Here is a 27,700-nt window from a genome sequence, read left to right as displayed (position 1 = left end):
GAACAGATAATGAAATGAAAGCTGCTGTATTATCATTGAAGTTTAACTTTTTGATTTTAGTCATTGTGACAGTCAGAGGACAGTGTTGCTAGTGCATACTATATAGAGAAGTTATACTTACAGCATCTAATAGTTGTTCTCTCATCCTTACTTTTTCGTGGTCATCCAGTGGACCTTTTTCTCTCAAGGGCAGTGGTATATGTTTACCAGAAGTACACTTTGTGCTTGGAGGATATACTGCCTACCAAACTAGTTGGAATTGCAGGTAGTCTGGTCTTCTGGTATCAGTCTGTGATTGCAGGTTAACCTGGTCACAATACAGCTATTCCCATACAAAGCTGTATGCGCTCTGCTGTGTATTTGGATGGTGCTTTGATTGCATGCATGTGTGGTTTTTCCTCCTCAGGGTTCTTTCCTGGCTGCTTGTAGAGGAATTTCTGTCCCTGAAGTGGTGTGCAGACAGGGATGAGTATTGCAGACTGATTGCTAGATGGATCCAATCCCGTATGGTGGGGGGTCCCAACTAGAGCTGGAACCTCTCGGTCTTTAAGATAGACTTCATGCAAGGAAGTATGATATGGGGTGAGGAAGATCAAAATACAACCAGTTGTTTGGCTTTTATTTTTTGGGGGGGTGGTGAAAGTATCCAATCGATGCTATGTAAGGCTAGCATCAAACCATACTAAAATCTGTGAACAAGGGTTTGATCTCACAACAATTCAGTCATCTTATTTCCAGGGACAGAATTAAATGTCACTCCTCTTCAGACAGAGGTGTGTGAGAATTGGTTTCTGGATTTGTTCATAAAAGCCTGGAGAAATACTGGATAGTACACAATCCAGTAGCTTTTGGTTGGAAATGAAAAAGAAAACTTTTTGGGAGAGTAGAGGGGGACTCTAGATTGTGTGTGTGTAGTTCAATTATAGTTCAATTACTGGTGTTTTGGGAAAAACATGATTGGAAAAAGATTTCAGGATTTTAGAAACTTTAGAGTTCACTTATTTCTAAAGAAGTGGTGTCGTTCATTGAAGCTAGTATGACCATCTAGCTATCAATTCTGGTCATATCTTTTCAGTATTTATCAATGGGTTTTTAGGTTTTGTTTATTTTTTCCTTTTATTTTTCTTCCAAAGGTCCACCTAAAAATTCTACTGTTGCCCTTGATTTCTGCCCCAACTACATGCATGCAGCAGATGTAGACAGCTTGTTGAGATTGGATACAATTTCATATATCCAGAGTGTCGCTTAAAAGAAATAAGAAAAAACCCACATTGATTTTTCTCAGTGGTGACTCCAAGTGTCTTGTTTTGAGTCTGAAAGTAAATTTCCTGTGCTGCATCCTTAAACTGAGAATAGAAGCATACTCAAATGGCTGATTTCAGGAAATTATTAATAAAATAGTGACTTGAATATTGGCCTTCTTCAAAATTCTGGTTCAGAAATATCTTCTTGTGGCTGCACTCCAAATTACAACTTGAGATTTTTAAACCACATTACGTGTATTTTGGCTTTGGTGTGAATTGGGTGCTGATGAAAAAGATAGCTGACTTGGATGGAAGTTTGATACATGTAGAAGGATGTGTACCTGAAAAATCATGGCTAATGAAGTAGTCCTAAAGCTGATCTCAGATCAGTCTCTGAACCAAAACAATGAGATAGAGAAAAGAAACAAATTATCCTGAGTAAGAAGCCTTCCTTGGTTTTGTTTATTAATTCTGTAACCTCAAAGGTCTGAATGGATGACCTAAATGTTACTGCAAATCTCTTTGTTCCAAGTCTCTGAGCAAAGGAATAAATTGATCGTAAACATTAAGTCCCACATTCAAGGATTTGACTTTATGTTTGTAAAGGACTTCAAGAAAGCAATAGTTAAAGGAGGTTCATGTACGTAGGAGACAACAACGTATGGTATACACTGATTTCTTTGCAATCTACATTTTGAAACCCAAACAGGCCAGTGAACTGCCAAAGTGCTTGTCTGTCCAAGTGGGGAGGGTGCATCACCAGTACCATCTTTCGTATTATTTGTGAGGCTCGTAAGTAGGAAAAGACAATCAAATTGATTTGGCAGAAACTTGTGTTTTAGTAGGTAACTTGTGTGGGGAGAAGAAAAGTGATAAAAAACTCAAATGTTAAAAGGTGCAAAAGAAAAGTTGTCAACAGTTTTAATAATTTTTTTTTCTTTTTATTTCCTTCTTGCAGACCTTCAAGTGCTGACCTTCTTGGTCTATTAAGTTATTATAAACTTTTGCTGCTCTGCGAACATATAAAGATGTCTCGCAGCCCTGACGCTAAGGAAGACCCTGTGGAATGCCCTCTTTGCATGGAGCCTCTGGAAATTGATGACATCAATTTCTTCCCTTGCACCTGTGGGTACCAAATCTGTCGTTTCTGTTGGCATCGTATTCGCACTGATGAGAATGGACTTTGTCCTGCTTGCAGAAAGGTAAATCCCTGCAACAGTGGCTTGTCTTGCATATTTCACAAGGCTTTTTTGTTGTGTTGGTACCAAAGACATCCTTTTCCTTGAGGGAAACAATCATCTAGTTATGGCCTAGATCAAGGGTGAGGTCTTGGATCCTTCAGATTCTGTCTGCATATGTATTGAAGCTGTTATGAAACAGCTGGTCTTGGTTTATTAAATTCAGAACCAGATTGATAGGGGAAGCTTCAGATCAGAACCGAGGCATGCTGATGCTGTGAGAACTGCCAGAAATGAAAATCCTTTGAGTTGGGGTGCTCATGCATTAGCAAAGTCTTTTCAGGAAGAATAGTGAGGATTCCAGCATTGGGTTTGCTGAGAGCTAAGGTTCAGCTAAACTGACAGAGCTGATTGAGAAGCAAGTTCATAGAGCACCTACTTGTTTTGTTTGTGGCACTGGAGCTTTTTAATCCGTATTTTAGTGGATACTGAATGTATAAAAACCTTTGGAAAGATATCCAGAGGTGTTAAATTTTGAAGCACTTCAAAATATAGACTGTTTGTCTAGTATTCTGATCTTGTTGACAGATGCTTGAAGGTAGTACTTGGTATCTCCCTGTCGTCTTGATGTCTGGCTGATTTGGTTGGCCACAACTGTAAACGTCAGCTTCATTAAGTTGCCTGTTATTTCCTTTGAGTTATTTTATTTCTCCTTCTAGTGTTTTGCTTAAACTCATTATTTCCTAATCTTCAGTGTTTAATAAAATTCCTTTTCAGTATCTTCTTGTCTTTAATGACTTCCCTTGACTGTAACTTTCTTGCCTGGCCTTTCTCTTCTTGTAGCTGCAGCTACTTATGTCTTTTTGCTCTCCTACTATTTAATCATGCTCCTGTCCCTAGTTTATGCCTCTCTTGTCTTCCTGTCTCATGTTACAGCTTCCTTTTCAGACCCCAAGTAATCTTACTTGGTCTCACTGTCTTTATTCACTGCCACAGTATTTTATAAGCACTTCCAGTCATATTTTCTTGCTGCTCTTTTGAGCTTTGGCTACGCTAGAGCTGCTACTGTTGATCTGTGTTTGGATGCCTCTGCAAGCCTGAAGGCTCTCCCACAGCAATGTGTTTATTTAAAAATTCTGCAAATTTGCTGCAATATTTGAGCTCCATGTTCTGCAAGGAAGATTGATGTGTTATCAGCCAAATCCTTCTCCACTTGGGATACCTGCTGTAGATGACACATGCTGTATAGTAATTTCCCACAGTACAAAATGATTTCTACTCTTCTGAGACAACATGAGATTTCTGGCATTTCCTTGTTTAAGTCGCTTTGTTTTCCTGGATTTGTTCCGCTACTTTCACCTGTTTGTTATTCGGAGTTTTGAAATCTATTTGAATAATCACAGAAGCAGTGTGCTCGTCACTCTTTTTGGGTGTCTGAATTCTTTGAAATATGCTCAACTCTTAAATGTGGAATACTCTGCCCTGTGGTTCAACGTGCAAATGTTTTGCCTAATATTGGATATACAGTTTGCTCAGAAAAACTGTTTCATGAGGAAACCTCGAGTAAGTGCTATGATTGGAGTGAATCATACGGGCCACTCCTGGAGAGAAAGGAGACATCTTTCATAACAAATGAGGATTATGTTGATACTTTCTTCATCTATGGACTGCAAGATATTCTTGAGTGGATTTGCAGCTGTATCACTGGATTGCAAGAGATTGGCTTGAAGAAGGCTGGCTGAGGAGGACGTCTCTTCTGTGGCACAGACAAAGACATTGTGATGCAGAGACCACACCAGGATCTTGGGAATAAATCAACTTGAGCCACAGAGTTAGAGCATTAAATGAGTGAAGAAGCCATCTTTGGAAGTGTGCTGGACAGAAGGAACCAGGTATGTGTATTTGTGTTCAGTGTGTCCAAGTAGTCATTGTCTGTGCATAGTAAAGCTTCTGGGGAAAGATCTGAGCATTTTTCTATTTGTAACTACTACACATTGATTGTGGCCACTTAAAATGCTGGAGAACACGGCGAAGCAACAAAGTTTGAGCAGGAAAGTTTATAGTAGGTACAATGGTTTCAACAGGTATGCCTTATTGTTATGACAAGTATACCAGTGCAGGATACTTACTGTGAAATGGACCATGGATACACATGTATTAAAACAAGGATGAGTTTTTTATTTACAATTACATAAGAGAAACCTGCTATTTGTGCCAATATTATTGAATGCAGTGTGACTTACGCAGTAATTTGAGCACTACTCCATGGAGAGGAACAGTGAACAACCCCCTGTCCAGGGGTTTTGGTTGAAGTGTTTGGGGGAGATTTTGGAGAAGTGTGTAATAAAATATCTTGGCTAAATGCTGTGGTGGCACATATGCAATTAGTTGTCAACTGTGCATTTCATATATACCATTATCTTCCTAAGCTTCTTTAATTCACTTCTAACTGAAAAGATGTTAGCGTGTGGTTTCTTCTGCCCAGGAGAGAGTACTTCTGTGTGTTTGAACTGTTATATAACTTAATTTCTGCACATGCAGAATATGTTCATGTGGTTGCAGTCAATTGATTTAGTCTACCTTAAGTTTCCTCCTGTGAATAATAGTAGTACACAAACATTTGCTTTAATAAGGTGCTAGTGTGAATTAAACTTAAATGCTGGTTGGAATCTGCTACATCTTAGTATTAACATGTTTAAAACTTTCTAAACTTCATTTGAATCTTCTGAAATAGACTTGGAAAACAGTCTTATTTCTAGAGAAATAGAAATTATTGCTATTTAATTCACTAACTCCAAAAGTACCTACTTCAAAAAAAAATGGAACTGTCTGGCTTTGGGTTCCTGATGCCCTTCAGAATTGTAGGTGTAGCCAGTTGTAAGATACCAAGCAAGGCTTCATGTTTTTTCCAGTTAATTGATTTCTTAACTGTGAGTGAAATAGCTGCTAACTAGACAAAATAGAATGAGAATATGCTGTCTTCAGAAGAGATTTCTGTAGCCAGAAGCTGGTTTGCTAGCCGGCAGACTTGCTGGTTCTGATTGTAATGACAGTGATTTTTCTTTACAGGGATATTTCTATTATCCTTTCTGTAAAATTCAGCAGTCTAGCTCCTGTTTGCCATGTGAATAATACATACTGTCTCAATTGCTTAATTAGAACATGCCACTCTTAGCCCTTTGTCAGTTCCTGCACTTTTTAAATCCAGCGACAAAAAACCCTAGCCTTTTCACGTTTCTTAAGTACTTTGCTCTTCCAAATAATAACTTGATAGACAGTTGTTCCTGTGGTGTGGCTTTGGCTTTTTCTCCAGTTGCTTGACTAAGCATCCTTTATCTCTCCTATGAGAGATCTAGCACCTTGTGTTAGAGATGGAGGGCAATAGCATACTGCTAGATGTATGATCAAGAAATTAACATGCTTTGTTGATGTTTCTCCTATTACTTCTGTGTAAAAGGAACGCTTAGTCTTAATGCACAGTCTCCAAATATCAGTGTTTCTTCCTATGCTTTTTATCCCACAACTTAGTCGTTTGGTGCAACAATTGATATTTTGAAATAGATAGGAAATTGCTTTTTAAAAATGTGAGTATAATGGTGTATACTGTGCATAAACCTTATTGACTTCCTTTGTATTTCTTGTTTCAGGACCTATTTGGTAGCAAGACAACAAGTGGGAAATGTTGGTGCATCCATTCTGTGGAAGGAATGTGACCTACCTGGCAATGATAAAAGCAAAGTGCTTGATAAATCACAGCTCAGCTTTCAACAACTGGGAAATGGGGGAAAAAATGTCTGACAGGAAACAAAACTGAAATAACAAGACAAAATTAGTCAGGAAGACTGAGAATTCATCAAGGGCCTTCTTGGATTAGAGAAACAAAGACTTCAAGAGAGACATTCAAACTTTTGATGACATTCTTGCAGGGACTACCTTGCACTTAGTGTAAAGAAAATTTGGTCATATTCCATGATGGCACACTCATTTGGGGAGCCTCAATGTTTTTTCTGAAAAGTGTTGGTATGACTTAAGTGAGAGGTGTCAGCTGAACTTAGTGAATCAGTGATGTAGATAGCTCCTAATGTCTTGCATCTGAAAGTACATCAATGCTGATACCTCTAGCGGTAGCTACTTTGTATCAGCTAAGGCATTAGAGACAGTATGTTAAGCAAGTAGATTGTTTTAAAAAAATAAGCTGTAGGCATGTCAGTAGCATTTCCACTTCAATTGTTGCAAAACCTGAGAGCCTCTGATGTGTATAGTCCTCTCTCTACTTCTGATTTGTAGGGTTAGACAGCAAAAACAACATACCAAATGGTGCTGTGAAGTACACCAGCTGTCTATCCACCTTGCTTGGCTTTCAGAGACTTGTTCCAGCAGTCTGCAGTGCACACACCTGTTTGTAGTTGAACCATCATCCAAGTTCATTAACTTCATCACTGGGAAACAATGACTCTGAAGATGAAATAATTTATTTCCCTATCTGTAGTCTGATTTTGGTCCTTTATTTGAAAGGAAAATGGTTTCTAATAATATTATTTTTAGACTTAGTTTCTGAAATGTTGATGCTGTGCTTATTTGCCTTCCACCCTCTTTAAATATGCAATATCTCCTAATTTGTTATTATGCCACACATGATACATAGCTAGGAAAATCATCTACCCCTCAGTTGTGTTTGGGTTATTCTTGGGATTCGAGAATTCAAAGAGATGTGTGCAGATTCATTTATAGGTCCTGCAAGTCAGCATATCAAACTATTTCTATTCCTTGGGAGCATTTAGAAGCATGTCATTTGGGTGATGCACATACAAAACATGTATTTAATACAGCCCTACAGTATCTAGTGAGAACTTCAGAAGATTCAGTTGCTCAGACAAGTGTGGTTATCCATGGTGGCACACCAATTGCTGCTGCTACTTAATGATTGAAGTTCCTGTTCTGCTAGTCTCAAGCTTTCTGCTGAGATGGAGACATTTCTCTGTCCCTGATTCTGAAGCTGCTGCCTAGTTGTGTTCTACTAGGAGTTTTTTATGCTTTCCTGTAGAAATACAAACTACTGTTTGGACCTATAAATGTTCTGTTCCGGGTTATGCTTGAGCTACCCAGGATGTTTCCTGATTCATGTTCAGGACCTCCAGCAGCAAATAGCTGTACAGAGAAGAAATATCCTGTCTGATTTGCTACTCACTTGAGAATATGCTCTGAATGTGGCTGGACTTGGCAAGAAGGAACCTGATGAATTTTGACACTGTTTGCTGTAGTTTCCTTGTACCTTCAGGAGCCTTACTGAATCTACTGAAAACCATTAATGCATTTCTTGCACAGAATCAGAGAGCAGCACTCTTGCAAGTTTGGCCTTGCATAGTATGGGATGTGGAATTAATCTTTGAAAGAATGGATTGTGGATAGGACAATCACTTGATGTAGGGCAAGCTGTATTTTTGGAACTATATCTGTTATAGTGGTGCACTTTTCTTCCCATTCCTACCTGAACTCACTGATAACTGAGAACTCACTCTTTGCCCTGAGTAGTTTTTTTCCTGTAAAAATCCAACATTTTTCTTCTTTTGTTTACATGATTGACTAATACAGACATTGAGAAGCTCATTAAGTGTAAAATTATTCTGCAGCTCAGAAGTCCTCATATGTAGATGTGTTAAAACACAAGATGAGATTTGCTATAGCCAATTATTTAGCGACCTTACTAGTTGGTCATTGGTGTTCATCAAGTACATTCTGAAATTTGTTTAACATATTGAGTGTTACCTCTGAGTTAACTGAGTAACTAATCAGAGTAATACTGAATATCTTTCTGAGAAATGTTACGGTTTTGACTGTTCTTCAAGGGTAACTTGAGTCCTTATTGTGTTTTCATGTTGAGGACACCTTTGGCTACTGCTGAAATATCATAGACTTTTAAATTCCTTTGTGATACTAAAACACGTTCCAGAGGACTTGATGTTTGACTGTGAGATGCCATCTGCTCAAGTCAACTGTAGCATATTTGCAGAAGATATCTCACGTGTAGCATAACAATGCTGAACTTTAAACTGAAGAATGGATTTTGGTTTGTTTGGGGATGTACTCAGAAGACTATCAGGTCTGAGCACTTGGTGGCTCTTTGAGTAACATCATGCAACTCTAACCTAAACATTTTCATCTGTTGTAGATTTTTTTCAGGTTATTTAGTATGACAACTAGTTCTGTACTCTTGTCATTAACACAGGACAGTCAGGAAAAAGTTGAATTCATTTTTGTTGGACTTGCACACTGAAAGCTTTGGTTATGGTAGTACAAGCAAAGACCTTAGCTCAACATATTGGCGAGCTTGAGCTTAGCTTCTTTGTCTTAAGTCTTTGTCTTAATTCATATCTCCCGTACTCTTCTCATTTTTTACTTCTTGGTGTTTAGAAACTCTTTTTGTTTGAGACATGTTCTATGTACTGGTTTTTGTGCTTAGCATTGCTTTCTGTGTACAATGTGAAACCTCACTTTTCAGTCTAAAAAACTGGGGCAGGTAAGGAATGTGGGACTGCTTTGAGGAGTAATCTGGGGCAGAGGACAGTGCACTGTAGTCTGCAAGACCCAGCTAAAATTGTGCCTTTATAGCAAGAATAGAGCAGTCTTTCTAGGTAACTCTGAGGATACTTATACTTCTCTTGTATACTTCTGAGATTAAAATATATGGTGTTATATCTGTGAGGAGTTAGCTGCAGGGATGGAGAGACCAAATTTCAAACTTGTACATAAGCATGGCAAGAATACTGTCATTAATTGTTTTGAAATCTGTCTCTTCACTAGAAATTAACCATGCAAACTTTGAGTAGTGTGATGATGTTACTTAGTGGACCACTGAAACTACATTTGTATTTTAATTTCTTATCTCAGAAATATTAAAGATACTTAAATGTCTTGAGTACATTTAAGTATCAAGTTCTGTATCAGAAATAAATATAAAGTGCATGCTTTCATCCTGCTTACACTATGCTCTTGTTAGTGAAATTATGACAGGATGTGTTGGCTGTCATGTTGTAGCTGCTTGTAATGTTACCAATTGACTAGGCAGCCGGGTTAGAATTTGGTTGCCCAAATCAATATTATGTCTATAAATAAAAGAATTCCATGTAAATATGCAAGAAGTTTACCTTTCCCAAAGGACTGAGTATGCCTCTATAATGTGGGTGGCCATAATGATCAGATTAGTATAATGAAGAAATTTTTGCATTTAGACACCGTGATTAATGGTTTTCAAAGGTGTTCTTTCTTACATGGGTTGGTTTTAATGCTGTTTGTTATGTTTAGCCATATCCAGAAGATCCAGCAGTGTACAAACCACTCTCCCAGGAAGAGCTGCAGAGGATAAAAAATGAAAAGAAACAGAAACAAAATGAGAGGAAACAGAAGATATCAGAGAATCGCAAACATTTGGCGAGTGTACGGGTTGTACAGAAGAACCTTGTCTTCGTGGTAGGGCTATCTCAGCGCCTAGCAGATCCAGAGGTGAGCAGTTCACACTTGCAGATCTTGCTCTTAACTTCATGCCATGAAACATTGGAATATTCTTGTGTTTCTCTGAAGGATACAAAATTAAGCAGTTAAAAAGGTTTGCTGCTATGAGGCCCCCACTTCTTAAGGGAACTTAGCTTCCCGCTCCATAATACCCTCAGTAAGTGTTTGTCTCTGTTTTAGGGAGTACAGGTGCTCTGTGAATTTTTTATTTTTTTGTGTGTAGGGGGGAAGTTGTTCTTTGTTTACTAATGGGAGCTTGGTTTTAAGCTAAAAATAAGCGTAAGGACTTTTCAGGTACTCATTTTCCTAGGTTGGATCTGCTGGCACTATACAGCTATGTCATGAATTACCAATTCTAAAATGAGAGTTTGGTTGGATTATGAAGAACTAATATACAGTATCACACAAACCTGTAGGGACAGAAGAAAAAAAAAAAACTCTTGGAAGTATATACTGGGAAGAACCATAAGGATTACGTCCTTAAGAAATTGTGGGGAAAAAGTTAGTAAGAGGAAGATCCCAGAAAAAGTTGGCCCACTACTCTGCATCATCAAAAATAAGGTTTTCATTTGAGAAAACTGATTATATTTAAAACACTTTATGTACTTCCGCCATCAGTCATAGGTGCAGGTGGCCAGTGGAATAAGTGCTAATGCACAAAGTATCTTGAATTAGAATATGGAGGAAATGTACTACAGGGTAACATAGATGTCTTCCAAATTACAGTGCCAGATTAAATTCACTTTATCAGACTGAATTATCTGGAGAAGTCTCAAACAGAAGTGGCTGTTTCTGAGGTCTCAGAGTATGGTCTGTATTTTGCTAGACTGTTAAAGAATAAGTGTAAAAAGCTGCTTTTAGTGAAGGAGAAAAAAAGGAAGGATAAGAAGGGAAGAGAAAAAATCAAATTAAAACTGATCTGGTGTATAACACCTCAGTAAGTACTGAAATACAGCAGCAGGTATTTGCAAGCAACTGTCAGCACTGGCTTGGGGCTGTTTTACCATTGAAAAATGCCATATGAATTTGTTGTTGAAATTTAATTTCTTTGACCAGATGACCAGATGGAGGATTTGTAATTAAGAGAAATAGTAGTAAATACGGTTGATTTTTTTTTTTTTTTTAACACCTCATATAATTTTACACTGAATACTTTAAGTAACTAGGAATGGGTTTATTTGGGGGGTGGGGATGTGCTACACTAGGTGTATTTGGTAGCAGTGTTCTCAATGCCATACCACAATGTTGCATATAGCACAAGGTGACTTGATCTTCAAGAAACCTAGCCTGAGAGAGATAAGCTAAAAAAAGTATATGCTATGTTCAAGTTTTCTACTTAAGCAGGCAAAAAACTCCTTCATAAATTGAGATTATTTGGAATGGGAGCTTGGCTGCTATGTGCTGTTTCTGGAAATAGGTCTGTGGATCATAGTGGAGTACAGGTGGATCCTCTTCTGTTGATGTGCTCTTAGGAGAATTGTGAAGGCTGTACTTTCCTATTGTACCAGGAGTATCATCTGCAATATGCTTAAGTAAAGGGAAGGCTTCTTCAGGATTGTCATTCTCTTTGGAATGATGCCTTCAGGGTGGGTGTAGTATGTTTCAAGAGCATGTAGACCAAATGAAGAGGAGTCAGAAGAGACCAATGAATGCCTGGTTATCTATACAACAGATAGTAGTTGTATAGATAGTAGTTCTTTGGGATGTTCCCAGTGTGATGATGCTGTTAGTTCCTGAAGGCATTGGTGCTTGCTTGGGAAGGGAGAGGGGTAGATTAATTCTTGGATCGGTACAGTTCACCTGCACTATCCAATGCTAATATGAAGATGGAGCAGAGGAAACAAATCTTCCTTTATAACCTCTCAGGTTATTTTCTAGAACTAGAAATGCCCTTATTTTGTCTAGCTTCAGTCTGAGTAGCCAGTACTTTTATACCTTCATCCATCACAAAAATGGGGACAAAATGGCTTTTGGTATAAATGTCAAATATGTTGCCAGTTTCATTGGCACACAGGTAATGGTTATGCAGCAGAGTTGCTTAACATGCTGGTGATGTTCTTGATTTGCACAGGGTCCCTAAATGATGTGTTAGTACTAACTGGTTCCTAGAAGGGCAAGACGAGTACTTTTTTTCCTTTATGGATGTGATAATCACTCATTCATTTCCACATTATATTGATTCCAAAGTGTTTTTTCTTGTCCGTAGAAATTTTCCTTTGTCTTTCTTTACTTAGTCTGATCTTTGGAAAACTTGAGGTTATCTTGAGCTAATTGGTTTGCTTCCTTTTTTTTTTTTGGAGTGTGGGGCATGGCAGTCAGGATTCAGCATTTTATACCTAGTAATTAATATAGCTGAATGCAAGTTTAAGTTGTATGGTTATTTAGAAATGGAATGAATGTGATTTTAATTTTTTAAATCAAATTATAAAACAGGTGTATACAGGAACTTATGCTGAATGGGATATATTTTGCCAGGGTGGGATTTGGGTAATCGAAGTACTGAAAGAACTTCTTAAAATACAACATGAAATGCGAGATACTTGTCATTAAAGTTCTGCAGTGACAACATAGTTTGTATTGCAAGTAACCATGTTTTTATGTGGGAAAACAAATCTAAGTCTTTGTGCTCTTCTTTTAGGAGAGACCTGATTTTTATTAGTTAAAGGTTTTAGCTGTGCAGTCTCTCAGAAGAATAAGTACACCTCTTTATGAATTTTAAGTTTACCATTTGAACTTTCTTTTCTTGTAGGTTTTGAAACGACCAGAATATTTTGGGAAGTTTGGTAAAATACATAAAGTTGTCATTAATAACAGCACATCATATGCAGGCTCACAGGTAAGTCAGAAGTTTGTAATTTTTTTATTTTAATTCCTTTGGAGAATACATTTGTGCAGAGTGATTCTAGGCTCTCTTTGTGATTAAGCAATAGGTAAGAGTGTAACAAGAAAAAGAAGCCTTGCAAGAATCAAACTAGCGTTAAGTTACTGGGGCGTTTTCCAACCAGACTCTTAAAGCTGGATGCAAAATGCAATGTAGAAAGATTGAAAATGGGGAGGCAGGATGAGAAACTTTAAAGAAGCAGCAATATAGCATTTAGTCACTAGTCTGCATTTTGGGGATAAAATGTTTAAGTATTTTTAGAACGTTAATGCAACATACTGATGCATTTCCTCTTTTCATTCTTTATGCATCACAAATGAGTTTTTATGACTTTTACCTTTTTGGTTAGTTTCTTGTTAAAAACATCAAGCCCTGAATATACCAGTTTATTAAGGGATGGGCTAAAAAGGTGACTTAATGATCAGCTCTGTCTGGGGAAAAGAGAACAAGTAAATAATGTGTGTTTTCTTCCTAGGGTCCAAGTGCCAGTGCATATGTAACCTACATCCGGTCAGAAGATGCCCTCAGAGCCATACAGTGCGTCAATAATGTGGTGGTAGACGGCAGAACACTTAAGGTAGTTATATTTATGTGTTCTTGCATATATGTTCTAGAACATTAATACCAGGGATTGGCATGCAATTTTGTTTGTATTGGCATTTGACTTCTTGTCCTGGTATTAATCTCAAAACGGAAGTTCAGTGAGCATCCAGCCGGCACTTTATTGGTGTGTTAGCAGATATAACCTCTTAAAACAAACTTTGAGGCAAACATATGCACCTCCTCCCCATGCTTAAAGTGGCTTTTTTGTTGTATAGATAATAGGACAGTGTGAAAACCCACTGTTTGCTTTTACAGAATGTTTCTGTAGTCTGTATACCACACCTCTCAAAAGCTCCCTGGGAAATCAAAGGTTTTTTTTTCCTTTTGGTGTCTGTGTAAACAGGTCTTCAGCCTGATTTGACCAAATGGGTGGCTATAGAAAATCTAGTTACTACTCATTTCCTGACCCTGCTACATGTCTCCTTATGATTATGCAAATATTTACTGAGGCTCTTAGTTAAGCATTTATTTAGATTAGGATACATTTTTATTTTCATCCAATTATCTAATCCTCAAGAATATATATATTTCTTACAAATGGACTTTTTATTCCATCTGTATCAAAAATGCATTATGATGGAATTTCAAATCTTGAGGTAATTTTTAGATATGACTTTATCTTATATGGTTAAAGCCATTCTTAACCTCCAGTACTTTTTTTTTTCCTTCAGGCATCATTAGGTACAACAAAATATTGCAGTTATTTTCTAAAAAATATGCAGTGTCCAAAACCAGACTGCATGTATCTACATGAGCTAGGGGATGAAGCAGCCAGTTTCACAAAAGAAGAAATGCAGGTAAGTGTAGTGAATGGGAAACAAATGAAATGTGCCACATACGTCTTACTGTTTATGATTTAGTCTAATACGTGTCATGTGTTTGCTGAATGTTATGGCAGTGATGAATTTTGAAATCCAAAAGGTGATTAACCAGTTGGATATTGCAAAGAACAGTTAGCTCAACTTTTTTCATTACATGCTGTTTTTAAAGTCTGAGAAGTCCAGTGGGTGTTCATGAGGCAAAAAGATGGAGATAGACTCTTAGCCAGGAATTCAAACAACCTGAGCTAACTACTTTCCCTTTTTTCACACTAAAGTAAGGTAGTGTCATTTTAGATCTCTATGAGTGAGGTTAGTTCAGATCTGGGTTTTATTGTAAAATTGGTGTGTGGACAGTTATCATGGATTGACTCTGGTGCTGTGACTGACCATGCTGTCTGAATCCAAATAACCCTCCTAGCCTGTGAAGCATTTAGAAACCATTTGGAAATAAAACATTGAGGTTTACTATAACAGCACATAAAAAATGATGCTGGGATTTTTATTTTTTTTTTACCATCTCAACATCAAAATGCTTATTGCCTAGGGTAGGGAAGCAAGTAAATGGATAGCTTTACTGTCTCAAATGTGGTGCATTCTCAGCAGACCATTTTTACTCTGTCTCCATCCTTCTACATGAGGTGTGGTAAAGCTGTTAAAGTCAAGTATGCCAACCTTGCATCCATGCTGTCATTTTTGCATGTTGTCTGTCCATGAAGCAGAGGGTTGGTCTCCACCCTTAGTGCCAGCACAAATGTTGTTCTAGATTATTTTTTGTGTTTGGCTCATGTAAGCTGGAGAATAAGGAAGAATATCCATATCTATTAAATACTTTCCACAAACTATTTCTGAGGATTTCAGCAGGTAATTGCAATAGAAGGGGAAAGTCAAGGACCAACCAGGCCACCTTCCCTGTATGTTTTCCTTGTATTTCTCCCATTACCTAGATCTGTTACATATGCATGTTTGAGGGTATGTTCCCATCTAGTCTTTTTAGTTTTTTACAGACCTGTCAGCTGTGAATTTATTTAATCCATTTTGAACCTGTTGATGCTGCCACAAAAGACTAAAGGGTTGGCAGTGAGCCCCAGAAATTGACCAGCTGTTTTGTAAAGTGCTTTCTTTTGCCTATGTGAAACTGTGAACTAGTTAGTTATGTCAAGTGTCCCTTAATCTTAGCTTTGGAGTGCTTGCCTTTGTGATATGGCAAAACTTGATCTAGTCTCTCCCAGCTTTCTCTCTGAATCATAGTTTCTGGTCCTTTAAACTTCTTTTAAAAGCAGTTGCACCTTATCTGCGGTGTCTGTTGCCCTTCTCTATATTTTCTAGCTGTGTCCTCCTTGAGATGGAGAGCTCAGATGCATGATGTGGGGGAAGCCAAGTTTAATTTACCAGTTTTCAGTGTGATACATGCTATTTTAATTTTGTTTTAGTTTATTTGAAGTGGCCTTCTTGGTGATGCCCAGCAAATCTTTTGTGGCTAGTGCATAATCAACTAACAGTTTCTGAGCTCTGTTGGCAGTAACCTCAGCATCTTTTTTCCTGAGCTGTAACAGCCAGTTCACAGATCAGGAATGGGTTACTATGGTCTAGACTGCTTTTCCCTTCTTGTGTCATCTGACATGTCCTTGGTGAAGCTTATTTGCCACCCTTTGCTTATTTATCGATTTCTCTGGGGTTCCTTTGGAGCTCCTCATTATCAGCGTGGCAGTTTATTACTCAAAAGCTTGATATCGTCAGCAAAGAACTTGCTTTTAAGTCCTTTCTCGTGCATGCTGATGGTGTTGCATAGAACTGGTGCCAGTCATGAGTCCTCATTGCTTGCTTCTGCACTCTAAGAGCTATACTTTGAACCGTCTTCAATTCACACTCTCTTCCATGGCAGATTAATAAATAATTGGTGTGAAACCTTATCAGAAGTGTCTTCTTTTAAAGTTTTATGGAGCATCTCTATGCTTACTGACTCTATGAAGAATTCGTGTTAGTGAAATAGGGTTTCCCTTTACAAAAGATATTCAGATTCAATCCCAGTGGCTTGTGTTTTTCCATGAACTTCTATTTTTAAAAATTATTGTTATTGTTATTATTGTTACCTTGTCATCTTTGGAAGGATGGAGGTTTACTTAGCAGCCTGTAGTTCACAGAATCTTTTCTACAGCCCTTTTTGTAGAAGTCAGTGGAAAACTGTCAATCCTCTGGCCTGACTCCTAGTTGAAATTGATAGGCTATGTACCTTGGTCAGGATTTAATTTTCATGTGTGAGTTTCTTCAGAAGTTGAGTGGATTTTACATCATCTTGGTGACTTACATGAATCTTCCTTCCCTATTCCTTGTTATATTGCTTCAACTTTTTTTGAATTTCATATTGCTTTCTTAAAAGTAATTGGAAATTACACACCTGCTAAGTACATTGTTCTTCAGGTGTGCCACCTTTTTTGCATTTGTGTGTCAGTGAATTTCCAGATCCGTTTAATGAGATTGAATGTTCGTTGCTTCAGACTTTGACTCTGTATTTTTAAAAAGCATGGTCAATGGATGGTTCAATTTTAGGTTAAATAATTAATAGATCTAAACATAGTGGCAAAATAAAAAGAATTGGTAGAACTCTAGGAAGTCTAGGAAAGTGATGTTGGGAATTTTAGGTGGGTTGGAAATGCCAAGTTTGGCCTCTGGGCTGTCTGCTATAAATAAAATACAATTACTGCAAGCTTCTTTATAGGATTTTAATCTTGTTTCTTTCTTGTGTTGGTGTGGCAAGTAAATGAACTTAAGACTGACCTCTGATGTACCTGACTGTGATATTCAGTCTTTAGTCACTGAAGCAAGTTGAGAGATTCAGAGAGGTTTCTTCTTACTCAGCTGCTTAATGTTTGCAAATTGTTAATTGTGCAAATCTGTGCATCAGCCTAGTTGCTGCAGTCATAGTGGATGGTGAAAGAAGCATTTCCAGGGTGCAGAATATCTCAGGTTTGCATTTAGGTGAGCCATACTTTAGAACCACACTTTGCTACTATAGGTAGCAGCTTGGGTGGGGACACTGACCAAGTGTGTAAGATGATGCATACACCAGATGTTTCAATCCTTCTTGAGAGGTATATAAGTTGACTATATAAGGACACATTCTGGATCAATCAGTATTGGAGAACTGGAGAATTAAGTAGCAAAAGAATGGAATGGACTCATTGATAGGGTTTGACCTGAAGTATTCCAGTGAGATATGCAGTTGGCCTTCTACAGGCATCCATAAGGGAATGTAGTTTATCAACAGTATTATTTTTTTCTATTTTGTCTATACATGCTTAATTTTTTTTTTAAAAAACAAGTTATATTTTTCTTTTAGGTTGTAAAATTTTTCTAGGGGTATGTCCACATTGCCTGTGCATTAATTCCATTCTTGTTCCAACAAAATTGTAAGGAAATAATTAGTGTTACAAAGAGTTTAATTTTCTATGTAGAAATAGTGTGAGAGCTTCTAAGTCAATACTGAAGATGTGATAGATCACAACTTGGGTGTTTCAGACTTAAAATTTAGAAGACCTGAACATAAATCTTGGCACTCATTTCCTTTGCTAGAGGACATCTAGTATCTGGAAATGGTAGAGAAAATCTATAGACAACTTCAATGTCACTGTTTTATTTTGTATCTTGATTCAACTCATAACAATACTTAACTTGCAAGTAGTAATTCTTAGGTTGGAATGTTGTAACAACCTACAAAAACCATGAGTGCTCATCTTGAATTTCAGATGTTATTGTAAGTGTTGGGGGTAGGAGTAGATCTTGCTGGGTTTTTTTTTTTTTATTAAGCCACAGAATGTTATCTGCAAGCTAGGCTGAAAAATACTCTCTTCCTTCGTTTGCCATATTCTAGTACTCTGGAGTTGAATTGGACCCCCACAATTTCTGAAAGCAATAAATTGTTCTCAATTGATTCAATTAGCTGAAAGAATATTTCAGTTACTAAAAAGAATGATTTATCAGTTATTACCTAGAATATGCTGTTTGTCATGTCATACACCTCAGCTGTTTTATTAAGCCAATATAAAATTGCTTTCATTTTGGAAGAACTTTTTGCTTCAAAGGATCTCTTTGTTCCTTCCCGTCTTCTGAAAAGCTTAGTATGGTTGAAATATGAAATGCAGAATGCATTGGTGATGTCACTGTTGGTGATTTTTATGGTGTATTTGTGAAGCTCTTGATTAGAACTGAGGAGCAAGTTCTAATTAGGTTGTAGGTGCTTTTCTGCTTTAGAAGTCTCAAAAAATTATAAATAGTATAAATAGGTGATTTTTAGGCAAACTTTAGAGCTATTGAGATTACATCTCTGCTGAGAGTGAGAAGCACTGTTTTGAGTTTGACAGTGAGTGAGCTGGTAAGTTGTAAAGGCTAAACTACTAAGCTTTGGGACATTTATGTGGGCATATTATATATATTTAAAAAATTATAACTATAAATATATATATTATACCAGTATTCATTCATGGTGAGTTTCTCTTTCCTTAGGCGGGTAAGCACCAGGAATATGAACAGAAACTACTGCAAGAATTATACAAACTAAACCCCAACTTTCTCCAGTTATCTACGGGTACAGTTGACAAGAACAAGAACAAAGTGACAGCACTGCAGAGGTACGATGCGTAAGTACTGATGCTGGACTGCCTGGTTATTCTTTCTGGTTATTCCAGAGAAAACTTTTATTCCTATTTCATCTCCCAAATTGCCTATTGTTTTTACTACCTACTATATGATAAAATCTGATAAGTTTTCTCTGTAGAGAGTCATATTGTTTAGGAGTGATATTCTCCAATTCAGAGTGTTTCCTCTGAAGCCTCTCCACATTCCTCCCCTTGCCCTCCCCTGTACCAGGCAGGAGAGGAGCGTTGGAGGCACAGAACGTAAAGATGAGAACAATTTCCTAGAAACAGCAGTGAGATAAGGCAACAGTAACAGCAGCAATACAGAGGATAGAGGGTACAAGACAGAGTCCAGTGATTCACAAGTGGTTGCTCACCCCGCGAAAGCCCCCAGCAGTACTGACCACTTCCTCTGCTAGGCCATGCTGACTCATAAGAGAGCCCTTCCCCAGAAAATTACTTTAGGTGGTATGGAATTGTCCTAGCCATGCCCCTTCTTGGCTACTGCAAAAATTAACCCTGTCCTGGCCAGAACCAGGACACATGCCCCGCTTTGTTCTAAAACTGAGTGTGTATCTTCAGAAATAAATGTTTCTGCATTTGAATCAGTAGTTCAGAACAAGGTATTCTGAAAGAACAATTTGTATTTTATATTTGCAAAACCAAATGCATTTGTTAAAGACCAGATGTCTACTTTCTTGGCATGGTATCATTATGAATGCAGTCTGTATTTTTAAAACTGAGATACCTTATAACCTTAATATGTTTTTTTACATCATGATTTATAGTGCAGTCCATGCATTTTTTACTATGTTGTAACTGGAGATATAACTTAATATGTCTTGCTAAAATAATGTTCTGTTGATGTAGTTTGTTCAGTAAGTTGTGAAAAGATTTCTGTCTATATGAGTATATAGTCACACAAAGATAGATGAAAGTCTGAGGTTACCAGTCCTTAATTACTCATTCAAATGTCATATGTAAGATAAAGCAATAAAAACTGTTGACAGTTTTTTCCACTGCTTTTTGTAGGAATTTGATAAAGAAGATTGGCAGAGCAGAATGTGAAAGTTAGATTGCACTTCATATGAACCTTGGCCTTGTATTCAGGGTTTGTGTTGTGTGCCAGTTCATGCACTACTGAATTTTTCAGACAATAGTTTGCCAGTGGCAGCATCACTGCACAGCTGTTTAATCAAGACAGTGGGTACTGTATCTAAAATCCTGTCAGTGGGTTTGAATGAGCAGAATACAATTCTGAGAACTGGTATTCCAGCTTTTATACAGGGACTATTTTCTTTAAATTCTTCAGGCAGTTTCATATGTACTTTGACTGCAAGTGGTCAGGGCTTCCAGAGGGATCTTTTTTCCTAAGGACAGAGCTGCTTCTTATTTCCCAGGCACTGGTTCAATATTGACTTCAAAGGTAAAGTGTGGTAAGCAAAACAAATACACCACTTCTTGAACTTGGGTATTGGTTATTTTAAGTTTGAAATCTGAACTAATTTTAATTTGAAACCTGATTAGATCCCAGCAAAATAGATTATACTAGTGTGGGAAGAATGCACTATCTGAAACTGCAGCAAACTTTTATGTCTTTAGGAAGCAATTAGGAGTTGGAGCTTGGCCAGTCTGTGGTGCTAACATTTAGTACTTACGGAAGAAATGGCATGTTACTCTAAAGGCAGCAAGTGGTAATTTCTGGAGGTAATTTCTCTTGTCAGTTGAAAGCATAGTCACAGCTCGAACTCTGTTCTGTGCTAGTGCCTAGGTACCACCTTTAGAGTTGCAAAGTGAATTTCCTGCAGCTGGGATTTGGACGTGTTTCGTTGTAGCTTTTGCACTGGTGAATGCACATTGTTCTTTCACAGTTTCTACCCAATTGGGTTCTTGCAGGATTGTTTTTTGTAGGATTCATTGATAGGATATTCATATTTCTAGCAGTTTGTCTCTGACGACTCCAAAGTGGTTCTTGTGTTTCTGGGGTGCAGAATTTGTTTCATAACAGAATGGAACAGAAGTTGAGCACTAAGTAGTAGATACTCTTTTCTACTACTGGATATTTATAATTAAGTTTGTTAAACTCTAAGTGTTTTTCTACAGTTGTTTTAATTTGAAAAGTCCTGCTTGGAGACCTTTTCTTCGTGCTGAATACAACTGTTAAAATCCCCTAGGGCCATTCTGTGTACTCGTCTTCTGTTATGTTATTTGATAGTCATGGTGACTGTGTTCTCTTAAAATTGGAGATATATTCCACATTTAAAACAGATCAAGCTTTTTTTATTTTCTTGATGACATTTTTCTGAAGAACTGAAATGAGTGTTCTGTTATGCTACAAGAAGAACCAATTATTAAGCATATACTGATCTTTTAGAGAGCAGCCCTTCAGACAGAAAAATGCAGCCTGAACTTAACTAAAACAAAAAACCCACAAACACAAAACCCCCTACCTCAAAACACACACCAATTTGTTTCTTTTCCTTTTTCCTGGATGCAAAACTGACTTTTAACTGGCATTTTAAAGTTTGTTTTAGTATAGAGATGGCTTTGCACTGTAGTGAACATAAATTTGGATATTTAAAATAAATGGACTGACAATTCTGATAATCCAGATTTCAGTTCATTTTTGTACAATGACACTATTAAATGACAGATATTCTGCTTCTTCTGTCTCTTCATTCCCTGATGTTCTGTATCTGATCAACTCATTTGGTCCAACTTAGTCCAAATGTGAGCAAAGTCAAGATGAGATCTGTAGATCAGGTCAAGCTATTCATCTATATACATATGTACATCTATGTGTATGTGGTTGAGAACAGAATAGCAAATCTTAAAATACTGAGGTTTTAGGGGAGCTACTGTTACTAATTTTATCTGAGTAGAAGTAGGAAGCATTTGTGTTGCTATAAACAGCTACTGAAATTTCCAGATCCTGACTGTGAAATTAGTAAATTGACCTAAAGATGTAGAGTAAATGTTGGACCATGTAATAGGAATATGCTAACATAGGGGAGCATCAGGAAGGACATATATGTTAAATTTTTTTTTTTGGTGAAATCTGCTTTCTTACTGTAAGACAGGACTTGGACACTAAAACCCACTCCTAATAGAAGCAAATGAAAAGCTACAGGTAATGTAGAAGAACTTGAGAACACAAAAGAAGATCTTTTATAATAAGATTGCAGGGTTGACAGACAACACTGTATTTGAATCCATTTTGTTATAGATTATATTCCATTTTGCTTAAATTTGTACAGAATGTTAGTACAGAAAAAACTTGGGCTTTGAGTCCTCTCTTGAACTTTTTTCAGTTCTAATGTGCACTCTAAAATGAAATTTATTATTACTTTAAAAAAGGGAAGTAATTATGGATTTAAATTAGAAATGAAGGAAGCAGTAACTTGAACAATGTTTGTCTGGCTGGTCTCATGGTCTGTTAGTAAAGCTGTGGACTCCTCTGTAGGTGTAAAACATAAAACTTCATCTGTTGTGGCCAGGTTTGATAGGACCTGGAATGTAAAACATATTAAAAAAAGTATGACTTACTGAACTTAAAACTAGTTAAGGGCTAAAGCAAGTAATTCTGAATGAGTTATGCAGAGGTCTGGACACTTGAACTATTGATGGCATTTTAAATTTTTATTTACATTTTTTTTCCTCTTCCTCAAACGGGCAAGTTTGGACTTTAGGATTGGCAAAGCAGCTATCTATTCAGGAAAGAAAACAGAATTCCCTCTGGTTTTCTCTCTACCCTATCCCACTAATTTTTTATCATCTTTTAAAATCTGAAAAATAATGTCCAGATGAATTTATTCTTATGGATTGTCTGGCACAAAGTTTTATTTCCCCAGTGTTTACAATTTTTAAAACACTTTCTTCATAACTTGAACTCTTCTATTTTTTTTATTATTTTACTCTTGCCTTTTTCCAGACCCAACAGTAATAACAAAGATGCCTGGCCATCATTACAGAGTTCAAGTAAATCGGCCAACGGTTTAACAATGGAACACAGGAAAACGCCTCCTATATTAGAAAATGGCACAGACCCAGAACACATGACTCCAGATGGTGCAGACTCAGATTTCGGGTAATTGTGCTGCCTTTTGTACTTCAGACAGCTTGCTTTCTCTCTCACTGATTGGTGTGGAGGGAATGATTCTTCAGTCTCTCTGGTTGGAGAGCTGGATACAAATCCTGATCAAGTCACAAAAAGCTGGGCTTAGTGTAGCCCGTGTTAAAAAGACTGATTGGCACATTGTTCAGAAAAACCCTAACATGAGGTTAGTAAGGACACTACAGGTAATGACTGAGGGGAGCAGAATAACCAAGGGATCAACAGCTTGTAGAGCTGCACAGTCCCAGTCAGAGCTGAGTCCTTCCTTTTTTTCCATACAGGAGCTTCCACAAAAGTAACATGCCATTTGCTGTATATCAGGAAGGTTTGTCACTTGGAAAAGCTTCAGGAGAGGGAAGTTAAATGTTAGGGCTAAAATACCTAATTTCCTTCCCGTGATGTGTTCCAGAAACACAACACAGAGGAGAGGGCTCCCCAGTTAGCACTCTGAGGGACAACAGAGCCGCAGGTTGAACTGAGGCTTCTTTGTGTAGAGGAAGTAATTCATCTGCTTACAATAATCTCTTATTGCCAGCCAACTTTTTTTTTTTATGCCCTTCTTGAGTAGAACTGGTGTCCTAGTGTACCTTATGCATCACTAGCAGTTACAGTCCTAGTCTGTAGTCATGCTGGTTTGTTTTTTATGGACCCCTTTGGGTAATAAACATTAGACTCATTCAGAGGTTGGATGGGAAGAAAGCAAGGTAAACCCTAATACTTCAAGCAGTGGCGCTGCTGATTAGGTAGCCAGTCTTCATTTTAAATCAATATTGAACCAATGCGTTAACATGGAGAGTGTTGTTGGAAGGTGGTACCCTCTTGCTGTGCTAAATAGCCATCCCATTGAGGAGCAATCAGAGAGCCTGTGAATTGCATCTCATTAGTGATGTGCAATTATTTTTTTTCCTGAAAATAGTGTATTTAATGTAAATAAAAATATTGTAGTCAATAGATAATGAGCCTTATTCATTCCTGAGGGCTGGAAGTCTGTCTTGCAAATAAAGGCTCCTTAGGCAGGTTGAAGTATAATAGGCATTTTCATTATTTAGATTATGAGTAAGGCAACTTTTACTGACAGCTTTTTAAACTGCAGTATGGTGAATGTTAGCTCTGTAGGAAAAGAATTTGACTGGAATATCAGCTCTTCAATCAGAGTTGATTGTGTAATGAAGAGTCTACAGCAGACTTCTGTGCTATAGGAATTTAGAAATTACTAACCAAAAGCACTGTGTTTCAAATGGGAGAGCTTTATTCATGCTATTGGATCACTAAGTAGAGGGGATTTGTAAATCTTCACCGGAGTAACGCAGTGATTTTTTTTTTTTTATAGTCATAAGTATTTCAGCTTAATCTTTCTGTTTGAGATAGACTCAATCAGTGCTCTTTTTTCACAAAAAAAGGTATTGATGATTACACTTACACAGTTTCTTTTAGAATGGAGAATTCTGCTGGGTTTCGATTACTCATTTTGTGATGAGGGGAAAAATTACAAGTGGAAGAAATCTTACAAATAGTTGACCTTACTATATGGCTGTATGCAGTAATTAAAGTTTGCAGCACCAAGGGCTGTTTGAAAACAAGGTGTATCTAGAATCTGAAGTCTGCACCCAGTTAAAAGAAATTGTTACATATATTTTTCAACATCATGACTGTAATTTGACTTGTATCACACTGTAGCCTTTTAGTGGAACTGAAATTCATGTTCTTACTTCTGTTGCTTGTTTGTAGAATCTGTGTATTGGCCTGTGGAGCCTGATGCTTGTGCATCTTTTCTCATGGGTAGATGAAAATTAGTACCTTGAAGTGCAAAGCAAAGATTTTAGTGTGATCTTCAATAATACCATTTCATTAGTGTGGTATTTAGCATTATTGAGGCAACTCACAGATGCTCATAAGAATCTTGAGTCCTGAGGTGTGCCATTTCAGCCAAGTCTCAATAATTTGCAGTGAATGGCTTTCTGAGGTGGTTTCCTGCTGTATCTTATTTTATCCTTATTTTTGGCAGGTTTTAATGCTATGTTTTTTCCCCTTCTGTCATATCAAACCTCTATCTTTAAGGCTGGTGGGAAGCTTAATTTGCCACCAAGACTAAATCATTAAATTAATGTTTTATCTCTCCCAGATTTATTTTGGATTTGTATGGAAACTAAAAACTTGTGTGTTTGGAAAATAGATCTTTTCCAATTTCTTTACAGTAGTATCCTAGATGGAACTGACTGTTACAAAATACTATCATAGTATAGACTTCTAGGGTTTTTTATGACATAGATCTGGTATGAACATGTTCAAAACTTTTACTTTTGTTCCTTAAGGCAGTCAACAAGCAGAATGGAAAGTGGTGAAAAGAAGTATTACAGTATATAACAAATTATTGGAATGCTTTTAGTTAAAAAAACAGTCTCATAAAATAAGTGGACTTCTTTCCTTCTTAATCCCTGCTTTTTAATTTTTGCCATAATTTTCAGGCTTTTCTTCCGCTACAAAAGCAAATGTTGATTTTTCATGTTAAATACTTGAGTCTCTTACTGACTTTTTCCCCTCCCACTTTTGCAGCCCTATCGATAAACCTTCAGATTCCCTCAGTATAGGAAATGGTGACAGCTCTCAGCAGGTAAGACTCAAAGATAAGTGTTCTGAAAGTAACAAGTGGGTTTGAGGACTCAAATGCAACTTGCAGTTGGAGAAGCATGTATTTTCTGAAGTGTATTATAATTGGGCATTGGAATGGGCTGTCCCAGGAGGCAATGGAGTCTCTGTCTCTGGAGGTTTTTAAGAAAATATGGATGTGGCACTTAGTGCCATGGTCTAGTTGACAAGGTAGTGTTTAATCATAGGTTGGACTCAGTGAATTCAGAGGTCTTTTTCCACTCTAGTTTATTCTGTGATAATTTTAAACAAAATTTAAAAATGCTATTGCTAAGTTGATTTTTTTTTTTGTTTGATCTTGTGCTGAGCTATATATTAACAAACGTAATTGTGGTCAGGAGTTTTGAGGAAACTTTTCATCTTAGTTAGTGAAGAATATTTTATATATAAACTCACATCCTAATTTTTCCTCTTTCTCTCTTGCTTTTAGATAACAAACAGTGACACACCTTCACCACCACCTGGTTTAACAAAACCCAATCCAGTTATACCCATCAGTTCATCGAATCACAGTGCACGGTCTCCTTTTGAAGGGGCTGTAACAGAATCACAGTCACTCTTCTCTGACAACTTCCGGCACCCTAACCCCATCCCTAGTGGGCTTCCTCCATTCCCCAGCTCTCCACAGACTTCGAGTGACTGGCCCACAGCACCAGAACCACAGAGCCTCTTCACATCAGGTACATCCACAGGTTACATGGCTGGGTGTTGCTTGCTTTAGCCGTTGTTTAAAACTTGTACGGAGTTGTACAGAGCTTAAAACTCTGTAGAACCTAAAACTCTAGGATTTGTCCCATCCTGTGTTTTCCCCGCTTACAAATGGTTAAAGTTTGTCCCTTACCTGCAGATGAATTGCGGTGACCTAAGGGTTCCTTCTTAAAGAAATTTTGCAGTGCTTTCAAGCTGCATGGCTAAATTAGCAGAGTGCTTATTTTAGTTTTTCTTAGCAACATACATAGGATGTGACATATATGCTTTAATATTTAGTGTTACAGGTTTTTATTGAGAGGGGGGAAAATACATGGCATCAATATATTTTGATGTGATAATCTATAATTCTAATACCGGAAGCTGTTGTTTAGGATTCAGAATTATCTTAGTATCCTGTATAGTTATCTGAAGGTGTCTCATCTTTCTCTTTGAGGTGAGAGTCTATAAATTCAGACAAGTTATGTTTAATTTCATCAGCTGAAAGGTACCTGTATTTTTCAGGTAGTCTCCTATGAAATACCTTGTCATATGCACAAAACATTGTTTTCGTTGTAATTATATAGTCTTGGGAATGGTTAACAGTATTGAAGAGCTCACAGATAACTTTGAGGGAATTGTTAGAAAATTAAATGAAACAATATCAGTAAAAAATTGAACGTAAATAATATTATATAGTTGGTTTACTTAGTGATTAGTCATCTTTTGATGTTTATCTTGCTCCTGGATATCATAATTCTGTTTGTAAACAATATTTATTACCAAGGGAATTCCTTTCTGCTAAGGCACTTGGGTGCACCAATTTTGTGAGGATTAAGTAGCAGTGAGAGAGAATTTCCAAGTAGTAGAGATCATAGTTAATATAAAGTTCATGGTTGTGGTTTAAATAAGAATGCAAAGGACAAGTTCTTGTTGGTCTAGCAACTCTTTATCATCATGGATTTTAGAGTGAAAATAGAAGTGTTGATTTCTTCTCTGAAGAAAGAGAGGATACTGAACCTTCTTACAGCGGCACACCCGGTCCCTACCAGCAGAGGGAGTTAATGTTGCGAGTGAGGCTATCCTGTACTTGGCAGGCTGCTTGACCACAGTTTGGAGGAAAAATAATGTGAAGATAGACCAGATTTCACTGAACCTGAATAGCAAACTTAACACAATCATGAAAAGAAGTAGTAACTGAAAATCAGGACAAATTCTGATAAGTTTTTTTGCAACACTCCCTCAAAATATTTAACAATATCTTGTAATGCAGTTCCCTTTTTTGTTTCATTATTGTGTCTCCCCAAGAGTTTGACTTGTCTTCTTAGTAGGGGATTTTTTGTGGGTTTTGTTTGTTGGTTTCGGTTTTGTTTTTTTGAACTACTG

General features: G+C 37.3%; 1 protein-coding gene across 7 annotated transcripts in view; it reads left to right on the top strand.

Moving 5' to 3' along the window:
- Positions 1 to 27,700, top strand: part of CNOT4 (CCR4-NOT transcription complex subunit 4) — a 76,965-nt gene that overhangs the window by 31,259 nt on the left and 18,006 nt on the right. For 2 of the 7 annotated variants that reach the window (XM_059846688.1, XM_059846689.1), the window contains 9 exons: positions 2,203 to 2,446; positions 9,725 to 9,922; positions 12,681 to 12,767; positions 13,288 to 13,389; positions 14,087 to 14,212; positions 18,737 to 18,870; positions 22,799 to 22,954; positions 25,535 to 25,592; positions 26,058 to 26,307. In XM_059846688.1, the coding sequence (XP_059702671.1) occupies positions 2,273 to 2,446; positions 9,725 to 9,922; positions 12,681 to 12,767; positions 13,288 to 13,389; positions 14,087 to 14,212; positions 18,737 to 18,870; positions 22,799 to 22,954; positions 25,535 to 25,592; positions 26,058 to 26,307 (1,285 nt within the window). In that variant the 5' untranslated portion in view covers positions 2,203 to 2,272. Of the gene's footprint in view, positions 1 to 2,202; positions 2,447 to 9,724; positions 9,923 to 12,680; positions 12,768 to 13,287; positions 13,390 to 14,086; positions 14,213 to 18,736; positions 18,871 to 22,798; positions 22,955 to 25,534; positions 25,593 to 26,057; positions 26,308 to 27,700 lie in introns of those variants that run through there. The other 5 variants (XM_059846691.1, XM_059846686.1, XM_059846690.1 and 2 more) reach the window with 3 other exon arrangements.

Source organism: Haemorhous mexicanus, chromosome 5, assembly GCF_027477595.1.
Source record: "Haemorhous mexicanus isolate bHaeMex1 chromosome 5, bHaeMex1.pri, whole genome shotgun sequence".
Taxonomy (NCBI): domain Eukaryota; kingdom Metazoa; phylum Chordata; class Aves; order Passeriformes; family Fringillidae; genus Haemorhous; species Haemorhous mexicanus.
This window is presented reverse-complemented; position numbering and strand designations above follow the sequence as displayed.